General features: G+C 31.8%; 1 protein-coding gene across 3 annotated transcripts in view; it reads right to left on the bottom strand.

Moving 5' to 3' along the window:
• Nucleotides 1–872: 872 nt before the first annotated feature.
• LOC134280500 (somatostatin receptor type 5-like) overlaps nt 873–18,620 on the bottom strand; it is a 38,792-nt gene continuing 21,044 nt past the window's right edge. For 2 of the 3 annotated variants that reach the window (XM_062762909.1, XM_062762910.1), the window contains 2 exons: nt 16,465–16,586; nt 873–2,702 (listed from right to left, as the gene is read on the bottom strand). In XM_062762909.1, coding sequence (XP_062618893.1) covers nt 1,302–2,555 — 1,254 coding nt within the window. In that variant the 5' untranslated portion in view covers nt 2,556–2,702; nt 16,465–16,586 and the 3' untranslated portion in view covers nt 873–1,301. The remainder of the gene's footprint in view (nt 2,703–16,464; nt 16,587–18,620) is intronic. The other variant, XM_062762911.1, reaches the window with a different exon arrangement.

Below are 18,620 nucleotides of genomic sequence, written 5' to 3'. Positions count from 1 at the left end.
ATAACGGATTAAAATAGCACTCCATTCGCAATGAAAAGAATTGCCCACGTGTCGCAGTGGTTAGAGCGTCCGCTCTCCTAGAGTCGCGAAGTAAAGAGTTTATCCTTACGTCACGGGTTCGCCAGAAAAAAATATCCCTCACTGCTCAATGGCCCTGACTGCGGAGCATTGGACAAAAATTTGCAGCTCTTTATCGGCAAGTGGTGGCGTCTCCATATGAGTGAAAAATTCTCGAGAGGGACGTTAAACAATACACAATCAAACAATCAGCAATGAAAGAAAACAACATTTAAATTGGTTAACTCGCCGAGTACCCTGTCCAAGAATCTGTATTTGGTTGATCAGATAATTTGGCTTAGTTTATTTTCAGGTCACATAATTTGGGATGATAATTGTCAAAATAATAATAAAAAAATAACTTGCATTGATGAACGATGGAGAGTAGGATCCAGAGGTCATTGGGGATTTTAGTTCCTCCCAGACATCGCACGATAATAAAGTTTATCTGATTCCAAATTACATCGTAGATTTTACTGTAGAATATTTCTTTTATAGCTTGATATTTTTGTTCAAATCTAATAATATCGTTAAATCCATCTGCAAAAGACAAGTAAACAACTAAATGCCACTTGCTGAGTTCCTGGGGACATTAACTGGTCTGTTATTGTCACGTTAAGGCTATATTTGGAAATTTAGTAAATGCTTATAAAATTATAGCAGGGGGTTTTAAGTGATAACTTAATTATAATTTTCTGTTTATGATATACACTCGTAATGCTGCATCTTATGACGTTTATGAATTATAATGTTCACCAATGTTAATTCGAGCTGAAATTAGCAGTGAAATGAGCCTGTGAAGTAATAAGCTGAGATTTTTCAATAACTTTTCTTTATTTTCTGAGATTTCATAACACAAGATCGCACAAAACAATACACCACAACGGTCTATGACGGATATGCTTTCCAAAACAGTTAAACAAACAACACACATCAAAAGACGTTTTTGTGGATTTCTTAAACAAACTCAAAAAGTTGAGGTTAGTCGATATATTTTATCAAGTTCCTCGCCTCGCCTACAACTGAAAAGAAATCTTACAATGAAAAATTCATGAAAATTACAACACAACTAGACAATATCATCCTAAAAAAACACTATCAAATGTGTTGAAGTCTCGTTAATGGACTTCATCTTGAAAAAACACAACACAAAATTTAACTGTGTAATCAGTAAAACAAAATAACAACTGTTTTGTTTTATCATGTATTATAAAATTGTTTAAAACAGAAGTTTTTCCCAGCTTTTACACGTCCTCTTGAAGAGTTTGACTCTCCTTATCGACGTATAACCCGTCTCCTTCATTTAAAGAACTGGCACTTCCGTTTTTTGGCTGGTGGTTGACATTTTCAGCGGTAGTAATCATAGTTGCCATCTCAAATTTTTCGGCTTTTTTCTTATCTTCTACCGATGTCTTCTTCTTTTGACTAGATTTGGGGAAAATGCTGTTCTCATGACAAAGGCTCTTATTTACATCATTTGATGACGCACACTGAAAAGCCTTCACAAAACTGCGACGAAAATTTTCACTCAGAAAAGCGTACAGAAGAGGATTAAGCATACTATTGGCGAATTGTAGCACAGTTAGTCCATTAAAAAGATAGATTTCCCATTCCTCTAGTTCACGTTTTAGGAACGTTAAATTTATCTGAAACACCCAGTATGGCAACCAGCACACTACATATACTGATATCACTGCTAAAACCATTCGTGTGACTTTTCTATGTGAGCGTTTTCGCTCCTTTGATTTGATGGCCGGTCCAACGTTTTGTAAACGTAATATGACGGATATATAGAGAACTGATATCAGGGAAACTGGTATAAGGAACCCCAATAGAAATGTGTACCACGTGAACGCTTTGTCTGCTGGAATAGCCTGACCTTCTGGCCACATTATGGTACAGGTCTGATGACTGGTGTCCGAGTTGGCGTATGTGTTCGAATATAGAATAATTGGGAGCATAATGATGAACGAGACGGACCACATAACAAGACATACAAGAAAAGCAATGGTTGTATTCCGATACCTGGAGGACCTCACTGGATGACATACGGCAAGGTATCGGTCAGCGCTTAACGCAGTAAGTTGAAATACACTCGCAAAGAAATTGATGGAAAATAACACAAAGTAAATTTTGCACATGGCTGTCCCAAAAATCCAGTGTTTTATGATTGTTGTCACAATAAGAAAAGGTAAACTAGCCAGAAACAATGCGTCCGAAACAGCAAGGTTCAGGATGTACAAATTAGTGACTGTCTTCATTTTGGCGAATCTTAGCACAACATATATAACAAGCCCGTTTCCTATTAACCCTACCACAAAAATTAAAGAATATGAAGTCACTAATATGACAGTCTTTGCAGTAATTGGAAAGATGCCAAATGAGGTGGTTCCATTTCTGGTATCATTGACGTCACAGTCATAGTTCCACTCCGGTGTAGTTGCATTAAGCATACTCTCTGTTGTTATGGATGATAACGTCTGCAATGTTTCAGCCATTTTGCATGGGTAATATTCACTATCATGAACTATACTTCTTTATCCATACTTCAAAAGATGCGAATGCAATCTTCTTTCTCGTCAAACTGTTTTGAAATTTATTGAAACAGGTTTATACGACTGGATAAGCGGTTGTTAGTTCGTGGCCTGCAATGTAAAAACAAAAGATACTTAAACAGTTGTCATAAATCATCATTGATAATAAATGCAATTCAGTCAAACAAAACCCATATTTTTTTAAATTTTAATTTCGAATAAGTGTATGTCATTGAAAAGTTATGTATACTACTCCTATGTGTAACTTATGCAATGTTTGAGTGGCACTCGATCATGAAATGCATTTCTTCTCTTTAATAAAATGCTATCCAGGAAAATCATAAAGGTTTGACAATGTTCTAACATTTCAAACTTCTGTGAGCAGGTATGAAAAGAGTTTCGTTCATCTCAAAACGCAATGTTACAAAATTGCGATTTAAAAGATTTTGAAATTGAAAAAAGTATTCTTGCAGCATAATGAAGTATGTATTTAATGCCACATTTAATTCTTCGTTATCTTTGTTACTTTCCTAGAAATGTGTTAATCTATGACACTTCCGTGCAGATTGCAGTAAACCGGTCATGTAGAATTATATGCTTCAATTTGCGTTCTCATAGTTATTAATACCTCAAGATAAGATTACCTGCCAACCTTTGAAGCTAATTCCATAGACATAATGATCGATAGTTCAAGTATATCACACAGATTAAGACAAAAAGGGAACTTATAATTATAAATCTAAGTAGGATTTATTACAACTACTGGATTTTTACCAGATATTGTGCAGGCACTGATAGAGTCTGGAATACTATACATAATAAAACTAAACTCATCATGGACTGACTGATTGTTTGCATGTTCATTTACGATTTTCACCAAAATGAAGACAGGTACATGTATGTACCGGTTAAAGGCATCAAATCTAGACTTTTACTCAGCTCTAAGGGACATTATGATTAACACTGAGGGCTCATTATCGTACCAACGCCTGTCGTGACACGGGACCCCCGTTTTTAAGGTCTCATCCAAAGGACCGCGACTTTCACTTAAAAGGAACTGTTGCTTCTTACTTTTCATCGACTTAGGTCAGTCGTGACTGAAGTTCGGACTTACGACCTTAAGACCATAGAGTAACTCATCAGTAATAAACATGTACATGAAAAGTCGATGATCTTGATTTATTTATATATTACTAGTTTTATGTAAATAAAGCTTATGTGAAATAAGGGCTTGATTGATAATATTTTTATTTTTCAATACACATAAAAATAGAGCTATGTATAGAAAATATTGTTCCGTGTGTTTCCATCACGATACTACCTCTAAGTCTTAGGAATTTTTACAAAATAAAATACTTAAACTTAGTTTTTAGTATAACATGACAAGAAAATGATATCAGTAAAGCAAATAAGTTTTAATGTGTTGTTTTTCTAGAAACTTGTCTGATTAATAGCTTTAGAAATATATACCAGTGATTGAAAAGATTTAAGAATCGAATTTTTTTTTTCAAATCGGAAAGTTAACTCGTAATATTTTTAGATTTTCTGTAATTTTACAAAATATGCTAGCCTTTTGCTTTATTGAATAATAGCCTGAAACTAAAAGGAAAAAAAACCGAAAGAAATTTTCTGCCTCAATTTATTTGGACATTATACTTTTTAAATATGCATCTAGTAGCTCATTTTACAGTAATTTTGCATAAAAAGGCAAGCGTGCATGATGAACTTGGTTTATGGAATACATCAATTTTGAAAGACTGTCAATTCTAACCCGTATTTTTCAAAATTTTCTTGCAGAATTTACATATGTTATTCATCAGCTGTTTCATTCAATTACCAGTCAAATTCTCATTGAATATAAATGAAACTTTTTCCATCATAAAGAGATATTTGACGGATAGGTTTCTAGTTAACTGTGAATTTTGTCATGTTTCAAGAATTATTTTCCTTTATTCTGTTGCATATCTCTTCGAACATAGTTTCAAGGAAGAAAAATATAAATAAATAAAAAGCGTTTTCTGAACACATTCAATTTTTAAACCGATGCAAGCTCCCGACAAATACGTTGATATCAGAGGGATTTCATTAGTTTCGATAAAGTCAGTATTTTGTAAATTTTATGTTCGTTTAAATGAACTTGTAAGGAAATGCAACTTTTCACTTGGCGGTATTTTACTTTAACATTTCACACAAATGTTAAGGCATTTTATTTTTAACTTAATTTGACTAAAGAGTGTTCATTTACCCGATCAATGCATAAGGTTTGTGGCGAGTGCGGCTAATCGACTAGAGATGCTTACTTCTCCTAGGTACTTGATGTCACCTTTTTCTATATTCTGTGATTCATGTCGTTTTTTGATGGATTCCTATTGTTTGAAAGATTTTTTTTTTTCAAAAACAACCCTGTTCATAATCTTCACTTATTTCATTATAAGAATCAATTATTTCAATGTTTGTTTTTTGTTCCAACAATAATCAAAATAATTACATCCAATGTAAATAATGTTCATGTTATTGGTATTGATACATCATGGTCAAGTATCGAATCTATCATTTGACTTTTCACTCATATTGAGACGTCATCACTTGCCAATGGAAGGCTGCAATTTTAGACCTAAACTCGACACCCGAGGCAATTGTGCAATGGGAGATCTTTATCGTACCAGCACCTAATGCGACACATATATCTCGTTTACTCGGTCTCATCCGAAGGACACATCTAAATTAAACATCCGGCAGAAATTTCGAACAGCTACGTAAGTGCTAGAACCACAGCGACTCGCAGGCAGGAATAAGAATTTCTACCATTTTAGATGCATATCCATTTGAAACGTAGACAATGAAAAATTCAGTGGTTAATATTAAGTCAACTCAGGTTTTGCTACACTAGTTTCGTAAAGCGTGATGAATTTCTTAATACAAAATCTGGAACAAACCTCTGCAGCACAATTGAAGGTTAGAAATACCAGAAAGCCCCAAAGGAGCAATTGAAAGTGAAAGTTTGCGAATTAATTTCCGATTGCTTCTAAAAAGCGAACTTATCAGGGCTTCCGAGTCTGTGAAGTTGCAGAACGAATACGTGTTTTCCCTTGATTAACAAGCCCATTTTGTTGCGATGCCTATCTGTTTGAATTTATCACCACTGTATAATTCTTTTAAGGCTCATCCTTTAAGAGCCCTTTGGGAACTTCTATTCAGTATTGAAAAAATGACAGGAAAGTATCAGTTGATTTAGATGCCCGTAGCTGTTTATCATAAAGAAAAAACATGAAGTCACCCAAAGATCAAAATAACATACAAACGACCTTTCATCACTTTGTTAATGTTTTGCCTGACAGGACAGCATTAGCTTTATTTGCAATTTTTGCAACAGTTTAAAAGGTATGAAGGTGTTATTTCGGAACGAAGTTAAGTTATAAATCATAACAATGTTAAATGATTTCTTTTGGTCACAGATGAAAAACTTAAAGGTCATCAGGCTGAGACGATAGTTTGTAAAATAATACTGATAAAAACTTGTTGGGAGACATTGTGATATTTTAAGAGGAAGTGAGGAGGACCAAACACTAATTCAAATTTTTTTTTGTAATTGTGTAAGATGACGTTCATGTATTTCAAGCATCTTAAACCAATCATCAATATCAATACTAAAATCTCCGGATTGTTTAAACAAAATTAAAAATTTGTTGCTTTAAATACTGTAAAGATATGAGGTTCCATAACAATATTTATCTAAAAAGTCATCTTTTTTTCATTAAAAATGGCAAAAAATAAAGCACTTTTATAAAATTTACATAAAATGAAAATTCTAAAAATGATTTCCTTACCGTATTAATTTTTTTTGAACCTCAATCGAAAAGATGTTACGTCCTCTCTAAATTAAGAACGCATACCATAAGACCAACTTTATTAGTAACATAACGGTTTAGTATCAGAGATACAACAAGCGGCGGTGTAAAATCGATTGCTATTTATAGTGGAGTAAAATGAAACAACAAGAAAAGGTTGCAATTGGTAGGCTAGCTATCTCATCTTCATTTTATTTTAATGAAAGCATTAATTCAAGTGAAAAAGTAAAGAACTAATGAATACAATTATTAGAGGCGCTCATACTAGTACTAATAAGAAACGTTAATGCTATTAAAGGTATAAGGTACATGTATTCTTTAAATGCAAAAAATCGTGAAAATTTTCAGTGGAGCAAAAACATATTGTTTGATTTTCATTGATTCACACACCTTTTTCAAAAAAACTACAACCCACAGATAATGGCTGGAGGGCTTAAAAAAGAAACTTAAGGACATTCACCATGAGTTCAACTTCGGATCAGAAATGTTATTTAACATGGCAAAATCCATTTTTTAGTATTTAGAATTTGTTTTGTGGATCTCTGCTGTTCTTAATAAACAAGAAAGTATATTATTCTAATAACTTCAATAATAATCATCTTAGACTTTGGTAGTTGGATTAATTTTTTTTTCTGTGATGATTGTATATGTCTCATTTATTTTCTCTTTATTTTACTCTTGATTGCGTTTTTGATACTGAATTTCGTCATAATATTTCAATATGTTCGTACTGAAATATTTAAGCTATTTGTATCTTAAGTAACAAAGACGAGTTCCTTCCGAGAATAAAAGAATCTTCTTTGTGTTCTCTGATCTTTTCTTTAAAATCAAAAGTAGGTGTTATTTAGCTGTTATTTATATATCATGAATGTGCTAATATAATAAATCAAAGGTTTCTGATTGTTTCCCTGCCATTGATTTCTTTATTGTTGTTGATGTATTTTAATTAGAATATCCTTTAAAACCAATAGGTGATAATTGATGATTACATAAAACCATTTTAGTAAAGTTCCATTAATCAACTCCTTCGAAAAATGCCATTTCAGATTGCTTGTTAGTTATCTTTAAATGTACAACATTTAACTTACTTGATTGCAAGTACCTTTATTTTACAGAAAAGGAAGAGAAGGGAAATCTGGATGTTTGCCACACTTCTCTTGTTTTTTTTTTTTTTACACTGTGACAAACATCACTTGTATTCAATAATGTGAAAGGCAAAGAAAGGAATAGTCATCGAACTTTTATCTTAAAACAATGCAAATATATGAAGAAAACATAAACACGGACCTCTAGAAATCCCAAAGCGTGGAATTCTAGAGATAGAATCAGGTGTCCAGGAGGAGTAAGCATTCCCTGTTGACCGGTCACACCCGACGTGAACCCTATGTTTTGACAAAGAGAAGGAAATTTATACATTTAAAAAAAAACGCCTAAAAATAGTTACGAAAAAAGTAAGCACAAATACGACCAAATGCTAGATAATATTTGCCGACAATATTTTTATAACGACCAACGGATTTACAAAAAATTGAGGTTATTTAAATCCCCGTAACATTAACTTATCAGTGAGTAGCATACTTCACTTTATAAGGTTATGGTACTCAGAGCAAGCTCATAAGTAGCGAATAAGATGGGAAACATAAACACCATAAGCAGGTAAATTAGGAAAGGAAATATGAAACCAGAAGTTATCTCATTGTGCAATTTAGTTGTTAGTAGGCCCTTATCGTTTATAGTCAATAAAATAACCAAATACGATACAGGCGTGGTAGACTCTGTGATGTTTTTTTCAAGTTCATTGGGATATATCAAGTCTATATATGAATAAAAATAACTATATACACATGTATATCTGATTAATAAAATATCGTCAATATAGCTGAATATCGTATGGAAGGCAAAAACAAGACTAGTGTTTTCTTCTTCTTATGTCAATTTTTTTTTTATTTTAATAAAATTATGCTTCAAAAGCATGTTTTAAAAACAGATCACCTAGTAAATGAACATAAGCACTGCCCATTGGAATTTCAACAGTTTGTTTGAAAACTTGGTTTGGGAAGAATAAGGATATTATTGTTGTCAATGAATAAAGCCAGCATCCTTTTGATACCAGATTCAAAGTAAAATCAGGATGTTTTTAACAGTGTAAATTTTTTGATTTCAAATCATAAGATGTGAAAATATTCTAAGTTTCGTTTTTATTGAAGAAGCAGTTGCCTATGATATCATTTTTCTAAAACGAGGTAAATTATTGACAAACAAGTTGATGAAACAAGAATATCAGCAGTCTCGTTTAAAATCATCATTTCGTAAGTTGTATGATCGATAGTATGATCGATACAATGACTTTGTCAGCAAATATAATTTATCATTGAGTCAAATGCTGACTGACGTTTTTCATACTAACTGTTAGTCCATTATTTAGACATTGAATTGACGACGGATTTTCCCGTTATTCCCGATCATGAAAAGGGGCACAAGGGGGGTGTGACCGGTAGGCTGGGGATGCTCACTCCTCCATGGCACTAGTGATCCCACCTCTGATGTTTTGGAGGTCCATGTTTGCTCTGCTCCTATTTTGTATTTTTAAATTTTTTTAAAACTAAACTTTTTATCTTGAATCCATTTGTTATTTCCATATGTTTCATCAAAGGTTTGATTTTAAGTTATCGCTAGGAATGCTTGTATAAAATATTAAAAATTTGTTAGTTTTGATATCATAGACTTTTGAAAAAATTGGTGATTTAAAATTTTTTTAAAGTTCTTTAGAATTATAGCAATTAATATTTTTGTAAGAAAAAAAGGGTATGGTAGATTATCTGCTTGACCTGTCAATGTATCTATGATAAAGTACATATATACACCGTTGAATCATAAATTGATATTACGCATGCGTTGAAGACGTGTGAAAGCCCTAAAATAAGAATGAAATACACAAAACAATTCCTCATTAAAATGATTCAATGATTCATTGTTATTATTATATTTGATTAACCTGTGGTTTTCCAATATATAAACAATGTTAGTATTTACTTAAGAAATATGGTATCATTTTTAAACATCCATCGGAATATAATTACACATTGGTCACGACATCAAAATTCCATAAAGCCCAAATGGCTTTATGGTGAATTTGAACTCGTATCAATCCGTATTTATAGCCTGATAGATGTTTTTAAAATGATACCTTATTGTAAACTTATATTTAGATTTGTGACTTATTCATATTTTATATTTGCCTGATTATGACTTTTATTGTGTGAAATGTATCATACTGTTATAGATACGCATTGCTTTCAGTAGTGTTACATGTGTATATAAAGGGAAACAATTGCATATGTAGATATAAGAGGAGAAATATTTATAAAAATATCCAAGTCAAATTCTGATCCATTTGTAAGATATAAACAATAACATTCCTTGGGATGACAATCTGTAATATCTAAAATGAACAGTTTCAAGCTTATTACCATTTACATAAAATAAGGTCGTTTTACGTTATGCAAAGAATCCTTAACAATCCATCAAATTTTCGCATAATTACAACTTTCATGGAACCTTCACTGAAGTTTAAAAAAATGATTGATAAGCCTGACCCGTTATTGTTCCTAGCCACAAAACGTAGCGTACACGCAAAACAAGAAAATCCTCACTGGTTATTATTTAATGAGACTCAGTGCTTTTGCCAAAGGAATCACAATTAAACTGGTTTCGGTCACAAGTTGATCGTCTTTGACGATACTGATTTTGCAGTCAGATTTAAACTTCAGAAAAAAAAATAAAGGGATCCATGTACGTTACAAAAACTTTTATTATTTCAGACTAAAGGAGATTAAGCTTTATTGTAAAAGCAACACAATGCAAACAGAAACGGATGTAATTACAGGATCCATCGGCGAAGAAAAGTGCAAATGCACTTAGGTAGTATTTATAGTAATTTAAAAACAATTGAATATCCACTTACGTAGTATTAGCAGAATGGCTGGAAATGTTGCGCGAGATACAATAAGCGTTCGGTATTTGAACTTTAAAATGTAACATCTTGCTAGGTTAAATATCTCCACCGGCAATTAGTGGCGTCTCCATATGAATGAAAAATTCTCCAGATGGACATCAAACAACAAACATTCAATCATATCGTATGGTATATAAAAGGGCCTTGTTCTGTAGGTCTCCTTGGTTGCCGTTTTTATATATATTGTTAGGCCATTATTTGTATGCTGTATATCTACATATAAATTCGTCTACACTATCTTCATGGATATCTTACGTTGGATGTGATCGACTGATTCGAGATGCAAACAGATATTATTGATACTTTTGTAACATCAACGTATTTTTCAATAGACTGCTTTGATTTAGGAATTAATTGTGTGCAAAATTGTGAAACAGCTAGGAGATATAATCACTATAAGGAAGTTAAAAACGTAAATACTACGTAAATAAATAAGGAAAATTGTAGATAGAAATGCTGAACTAAAACTCTACTTATGCAGCGATATACCTTCATACCCTCATACGGAGTTTATATATCTCAGTTGATTCGATACGCAAGGGCATGCTCTACGTATGAAAAATTTCTAAAACGATGTAAATTATTGACAAACAAGTTGATGAAACAAGAATATCAGCAGTCTCGTTTGAAAGCATCATTTCGTAAGTTGTATGATCTATACAATGACCTTGTCAGCAAATACAATTTATCATTGAGTCAAATGCTGACTGATGTTTTTATACTAATTGTTAGTCCATTATTTATACACTGAATTGACGACGGATTTTTTCCGTTATTTCCCGAACATGATAAGGAGTACACGGCGTGTGTGACCGGTCGGCATGAGATACCCACTCCTCCCACACCTGATCCCACCTCTGATGTTTTGGAGGTCCATGTTTGCTCTGCTCCTGTCGGACACTAAACAATTACGTGGATTTATGTTTCTGAAATTCTTATATTATTAACCTTTTTGCTAAAGCAATCTTATAATCGACAAAAATAAGATGGTAATGAAAAAAATGAAAAGAAATTTTAGACACTGATGTATATGGTTGGTTTGAATTTACAAATATCTGTGTTCAATTTGACGTTGTTTGGAGAGGTGTGTTGATTAAACAGGAAAAACTGTTCGCCATTCACACGTTTGGAGAACAGAAAAATAATTGGAGAAAACAAATTAAATAGATTTGCCAAATATAGTGAATTATAAAACATAGACTCATACTTGATTAAAGAGATTCTGTCAAACAATAAAGATACACAGAACTTGTATCAGTTTTTGACCTATATCTGTGTTTGTTCGTGTGTAAAAATCAATTCAGTAACATTTCTTTCAGTTTTACAAAAAAATATCACATCAAAATTCCAAATAAGATGAGCCAGATATTCCAAATAAGTTTATGCCTTTTCAGAAAATATAACAGTAATAAAAATATGACCATCAGATATGAATTGAAGGACTCCATAGCGATCCAGTTGAAAATAAATATTCATACTAGATTTGATACAATGTTCAATGTCAAAACATGTATTGCAAATGAAGTGATAGATAAATTAACTACTCACTTACGTGTCGTTCTCATTCAACTATCTATTAACAATTTTTTAAAGTTCCTAAATGAGAAAATTCACTTAACTTTTACTGTGTATGAGAAAATGGCATGTTTAAATATATTTCTGGAAAAAAATTCTACAAACTGAAAAACACCCTCGTAATGTTTAAAGGTCACGTTTTTGATGCTGCAAAAATGTGTATCGGACTGTCGGATGTTTTACTACTGCTATTTAGAGTGATTGAAATTATCTGAATCCAGAAAAACAACTTTATTTTGAAACTTGTAAAAACCTCAAATCAATCTATTGGGTGTTTTGCAGACATATCAAGTCTTCTATCCTGTTTATTATATTTCCCAGAAGATCTCTGTGATTTTTGCTCCTGTTATGGAGAAAATATAGACATGTATTATACATTAGAGGGACATCCTAAAAACGTTTTTCAATTTGTTGACAGCTTATTAGAAGTGTATTCCGGGATCTTTGTTACAAGCTGCAATCAGGCAATAGTAATTCGGTTTAAGCTCTTCGTAGAAATGCTATGCTATATCCTTAAAATAAGATTCAGGGAATGATTTCATTCGAATATAGCAATTAGTATGGTTGGAAAAAAATCGCTCAACAATCCATTAAAGGCAAGCTGATGAAGCGCAAAAATGAAACAAGGTTGTAATTAGAAACGCGGTAGAAAAGCCTATGGACATTTAGTCACATGTGAAATATCTGCCAGTATTTTTTTTTATCTCAATATCAATTTTAATATGATAGTTACGTAGTTTCAAGTTCTTCAAATTTTTGACAGAAAGTCATTGGATAATTTTCAATTGATATTGAAACCTGGAAACCTATTGGTAGGGACTTCGTTTGTGATAAGAAAGCATGGGCTGAACTCTTGTTAAAGACACCTCATTCAACCTTAAACATAAACAAAGGAAGTGAATTTTTCAATTTCAAGGAATCGAAATTAGAAGTGAAAATCAAATATTTTTCGGATGAGTCCTTACAAAAAGAACTCCCTAGGCCTTTCACTTTAGACTTTACATATAGTGCGAAATGTTTTTAAGATTTCAAGGCGTTTTTCACGATTTTTTGTATTTTACGTGCCAGCAATACGTCAGAAATTATCATTGAAATAATTAAACGCCATTATAAAAAAAAAATTACTCAATTTTTGATCCTGTAGATGAAATTGAAAATAAAACATGAACACAATGCATCTTGATCTCACAAATATCGCTTGAAAGAAAAAAATCACTCCAAATTCGATACAAACATCTCAGGAGAAATTTAAAATGCTTGAAATCAAAACAAGCCTAGATTGATAAAATGTTTTCTCCAGAAATCTTATATTATAAAATAACAATAAATCTTTCTTAAGGTGACTAGAAGTGCACTAGAAGCCTTTTTTTGTTGTTACATATAAAATAAGAATTTAAACATTAAATTCGGTTTACTTGATTCAAAATCGACCCGACATTGCCGACCCCAGCTGAAATAGGCGAATTAACATTGTGCATATTTTGGACTAGATGACATGCTAAAGAACTCTCACTGATGAATAGTACAATTTGAAGCCCTTGCACGATATATTGAGGTAACGTCTCTATATAAGTAAGGAATTCTTAAAAGGATCTTAAACAACACGGAATACAGTTCAATGTATAACGAATTTTCAAAGAACTCTTCGGATAATCTTCTTATCATAGAAAAGAAAGAATATATAATATTTTCATAAGAATTAATTTAGTCACAAAAACGTTATTCAGCATCAAACTCAATTACCGTATATAACTAATTTTTTAATGTAGTTTTTAATTCGTCGATTTATGGTAATAATCTCATACGTTAAAAGAAAACTCTTGCTGTGGCCTTCAACTCGACATTTAGATATATCGACGACGTATTCTCAGCAAATACAATTTATTATTGAGTAAAATGCTGACTGAAGTTTTTTCGCACTAATTTTTTGTCCATTATTTATACACAGAATTAATGACGCATTTTCCCGTTATTTCCCGATCATGACAAGAAGCACACGGCAGGTGTGACGGTCGGCAGGGGATAGTCACTCCTCCATGGCACCTGATTCCACCTCTGATGTTTTGGAGGTCCGTGTTTGCTCTGCTCCTATTTTGTATTGTTTTATGGACTTTTAATCTTGAATACTGTACGTTATATCCATATGTTTCATTCTTTTGAAAACTAATAAACCAGAAACGTATAAAGGTTCAATGAGTGCTTATTATTCGATTCGATGTGCATAAATTTTTTTTCACCCGAAATAAGAGCTTTTTGTCCTTATCTGATTGTAGTGCATTGACTACAATGCATTGTGTTTATTATTATGAAGCCAGATAATTATTGATGAATCTACTGGTAATCATGAGTGATATAAATAATAGTATCCTAACTTCAATTTTCACCAAGGCAAATTCATTTTGAAATTCAGTTTCTCAATTTCAAATATACGTTATTGGACGTTAGAAGTAGTTCATAAAGTAACTAAGAGGCTCAGTCTAATATAAAAAGCAAAGCACAAAGATATTAAACATCATAGACATCCTGTTCAGAGTTTCTGTAAAAATACATTAAGATTCCTCAAAGGACCCGCGGTGCTTTATTTTGCTTTTATGTTCACCAAAGGAGATAAATAATTGGAATGTCAGACAGTTCAAATATGAAAATAAACCCATAACAAAACACAGGAATGAAATAATAGAAGATCAGTCAAGAATGGTGATTTGCTTGTCTTAAAGTGTGGCCGAGAATTGCTGGAGATTTTTATCAAGGAAAAAGTTATTCCAACAAATTAAGCCCATTGCCATATCTGGATATTGATAGCAAAAAGAGCATAAAATGCAAATAAAATAGCAGTTGTTCCTCTCCTGGGTTTGACTCTCCTTTAACAAAAAAGTCGGGAAAAATGCCCCAAAACTATGTACGTCATTATTCTTTAATATTTCTTTAAATGCTAATGAATTAGAAATTTATCCAAATGACCAATTTAGGGACCATGGTGATATGAAATTGTATTTTCATTACTCCGCACTAATTCAAAATCTTTGAAATCATCAACAAAGATGCGGTACCAAAAATAAATTAAATTGAAAGAATGTAAACGGAGGAGATATGGCCATCATTAAATGACAAGTGAAACAAAGTTGAAAAATAAGCTTTAAATCGATAAGCCATGTTTTATTATCTTGTAAATTTAAGATATACAACACTACGTGATGTTTTGTAATTAATAAAGATTTATTTGTTAAGAAACTTTAAATATTATATAATTATAATCGATAATCAAGAGCATGCTCTACGTATGAACAATTTCTAAAAGGAGGTAAAGTTGATGAAACAAGAATATCAGCAGTGTCGTTTAAAGTCATCATTTAGTTAGTTGTATGGTCGATACAATTTATCATTGAGTCAAATGCTGACTGATGTTTTTCATACTAATTGTTAGTCTATTATATATACACTGAATTGACGACGGATTTTTCTGTTATTTCCCGATCGTGACAAAGAGCACACGGCGGGTGTGACCGGTCGGCAGGGGATGCTCACTCTTCCATGGCACCTGATCCCACCTCTGATGTTTTGGAGGTCCGTGTTTGCTCTGCTCCTATTTTGTATTGTTTTATGGACTTTGATATTGAATACTGTTCATTATCTCCATATCCTTCTCCGTCCTTTTTTTCTCGTCACCAGATGTAAAGTCGACAAAACAGTTTTCAATTTTCAATGTGAATATTCCTCCATTATAGAAAACAATGATAGTTTAATTAGATATAAATATTGACGATTAACAGAAATCATTGATAAACTTATTTTTATTTGCAAAGTCTTCATTTCAGTCATTTTTGAGACAAATGTTATCAAAAGTAGAATCATTATATTTATAACAAGAAATCCAACGAACTGTTTGCACACTTTCTAAAAACTTCAATAAGCAGAATGATGAAAAGGAAATTCATGCTATTTTTATTTTGGGCTATTTCAGTTTGGAGTTTTAAATCAAAATAACATGCATTTTTAATGAACTCTCTAAAGGTTAGAGTTTAAAGTTACACTGTACTAGAATACCTGGATATGTTAGTGCTTTACTATCGATTCCTATCACACCAATGCATATTTTAATTCCAGCATTGATATTAATTCAGATAATGAGCTACAAAATCTATTTGCAAGAACACGTTCAAACGATTTGAAAATGCCAGCAATTTTGATACTCTGTAATTTCAAGTCAATTTTTAATTTTTCTCTCTTTCTCTCTCTCACCAATTATCTAATTCGTTTCGGTTTTCCAAGGAAACATGACATTTTTCACTGGATTTGGAACCTATTTTCTATTACCAATCAATGAAATTCAAGTACCATTTCTAAAAAAAATACAATGCATTCTTTTTTCTAATTATAAACTAAAATTCACAACATCAATCCTCAGAGAATTGAATATCTAACAAAGTGTACAGACCATTAATTGTAGTGTCTTTCCCTCACGCAGGGCTAGATGTGTCGTAGTTAAAAACGAGACATGGTTAATGAGAAACTACTGGGAGTCGATGCACATTCTTATTCCTTGAAATGTAGTGCTATCTGGAAAAAAAAATAACCGAAGTGAATATTGAAATTGAAGATTTTACACCGCTTCAGGGACTTCAGCTATTAATTTGTAACACTGTAGTCCTGATGCTCTTTTTATATCTTCTTTATAATATTTATAACTTAAACAAATAAATTGTTATATCCTTATGAATGTAGCGGACACTAATTAATGATTGATTGCCTTTAAAAAACAAAACAGTTTTCATGAAAGTTTGAACACATTAAAATAGTTTTGATAATACAAAGAGAAAAAATACACATCTTAGACATATTTTTGATCATTGAAGCCTTTTATAAAACCTTTTTCAAACATGAGCTTTAACTTTATTACACCATCTCAACTTAACAAGTTAAAATTTGTGTACTTGAAAATTATCAAAATAAAAGTGAAAGCTAGTAGTGTTTTCCTCGAGTGACTAAGAAAAATGCAAAAACATGAGCTTCGTGTGGTACATTGAATGCAAGATTGTGCTGAAATGAAACTGTAAGGCTGAAAACATGAATGCTTTGTCAGTAATATGAGTATTTTTGTTTTTAAAAAAATGGCGATTATGACCTTAAAAATTCTAACAAATTAATTGTCTTAAACCTATTTCAGCAATTACTTTTTGTATTAAAAAAAGAGAAAAATCATAGTTAAAATGGATAAAACTACCAAAAGAAATGGGAATTGCAATATGTGAAGTAAATTCGAAGAACATGAGCTTTTGATAATGACTTGCAAAAAAGAAATAGTTCAGATGCATTATCACTCAAAGGCAGAAAGCATATAAGAGATAAAACAACACTTTTAAAAAAATGTTGATCACCATTGAGACAGAGACAATAATATTAAGATAATCACTATGAATTGAGATTTTACCAGATGTTTTGATTATGTTTGAATTTTCAGTTATCTACAAAGACAACATTAATACTAAATTTTGAATTCAAGAATATGTTAATAACCCATTCTTAATATTGAAATAAACTTGATCAATGATAAGAAAGTCGGTTGGTGATTAACATGCAATAAAACTTCTTTATTGTATGTACCGTGAAAAGTAATGAGAAGGGATTACTTTCCTGTTTATTAATTAGATAGCGAGATGAAAACATTATCCAAAGCTTTGTTGAGATTGATTTATTGTAAAAAAAATTATCATATACATGTCTCTACTTCTCAAATAGTATAATAGTTTTCAAAATCAATTTAAAGCTGAAGAAAAGAATGGTGGACATCCATAGTCATTTCTTAATTTCAGTTTATCCAAATAAGTTCAAATAATCAATGCAATACAGCAGAAATTTTCACTTTAAGTAAAAAAATAATTACAAAAAGTACATAGGAGAAAACATCCCCTTTTGACAGGTCACAGCCGCCACGAGCCTAAGTATTAATAAGGAAGTCGAAACTTTACGTAGTCAAATTCAGTACAAAAACAAAGGACTGGCCTTTTTCAAGTCTTTCAAGTCAGTAAAAATACGACACAGTGTTAGATTATTTTCGCGCACAATTCAATCATTATTTTATAATAATATCAATTTGGTATGTTTCAGAACTTAAATTGCGCTTCCTGAAGTTTTAACTTCTTTACTTAGTGATAGTAAGCGTAAAAGTTTAATACAATAATGTATTAGAATGTTCGTCAACAGTGAATTTGTCAAACAAAAATGTGTAGGCTTTGCAATTGATAACACTCATATATACATTTAGCACTTTCTAGAATATATCAGTTTGTTAATAGCTTAATGTCATACAGAAAGACAAACTTGGTATTTTAGGAAGATGAACTTGGAAACAAATTTGTCTTAGGAGCTACAGCTGTTGATTTGCGACACTTTGAGCATCTATACGTTTACAAGAACTTTACTTTGTACGTGTATTATAATTTCAGAATAAAAATTACATTTTCAGTAAAATAAAAGTGGTTGTGATATGGAAGACCTATGGTTACTGCATGTGAAAGCAATTCTGAGAAATTAAGCAAACTCGTCTCAATAGTGAAATTTACAATTAGAAAAAAATACTTGCCACAAAAATTA

This window comes from Saccostrea cucullata, unplaced genomic scaffold (assembly GCF_032062105.1).
Source record: "Saccostrea cucullata isolate Sc308-1 unplaced genomic scaffold, CSIRO_AGI_Scuc_v1 ctg673, whole genome shotgun sequence".
Lineage (NCBI taxonomy): Eukaryota > Metazoa > Mollusca > Bivalvia > Ostreida > Ostreidae > Saccostrea > Saccostrea cuccullata.
The sequence above is the reverse complement of the archived record's forward strand: the minus strand, read 5'-3'. Positions and strand labels throughout refer to the sequence as shown.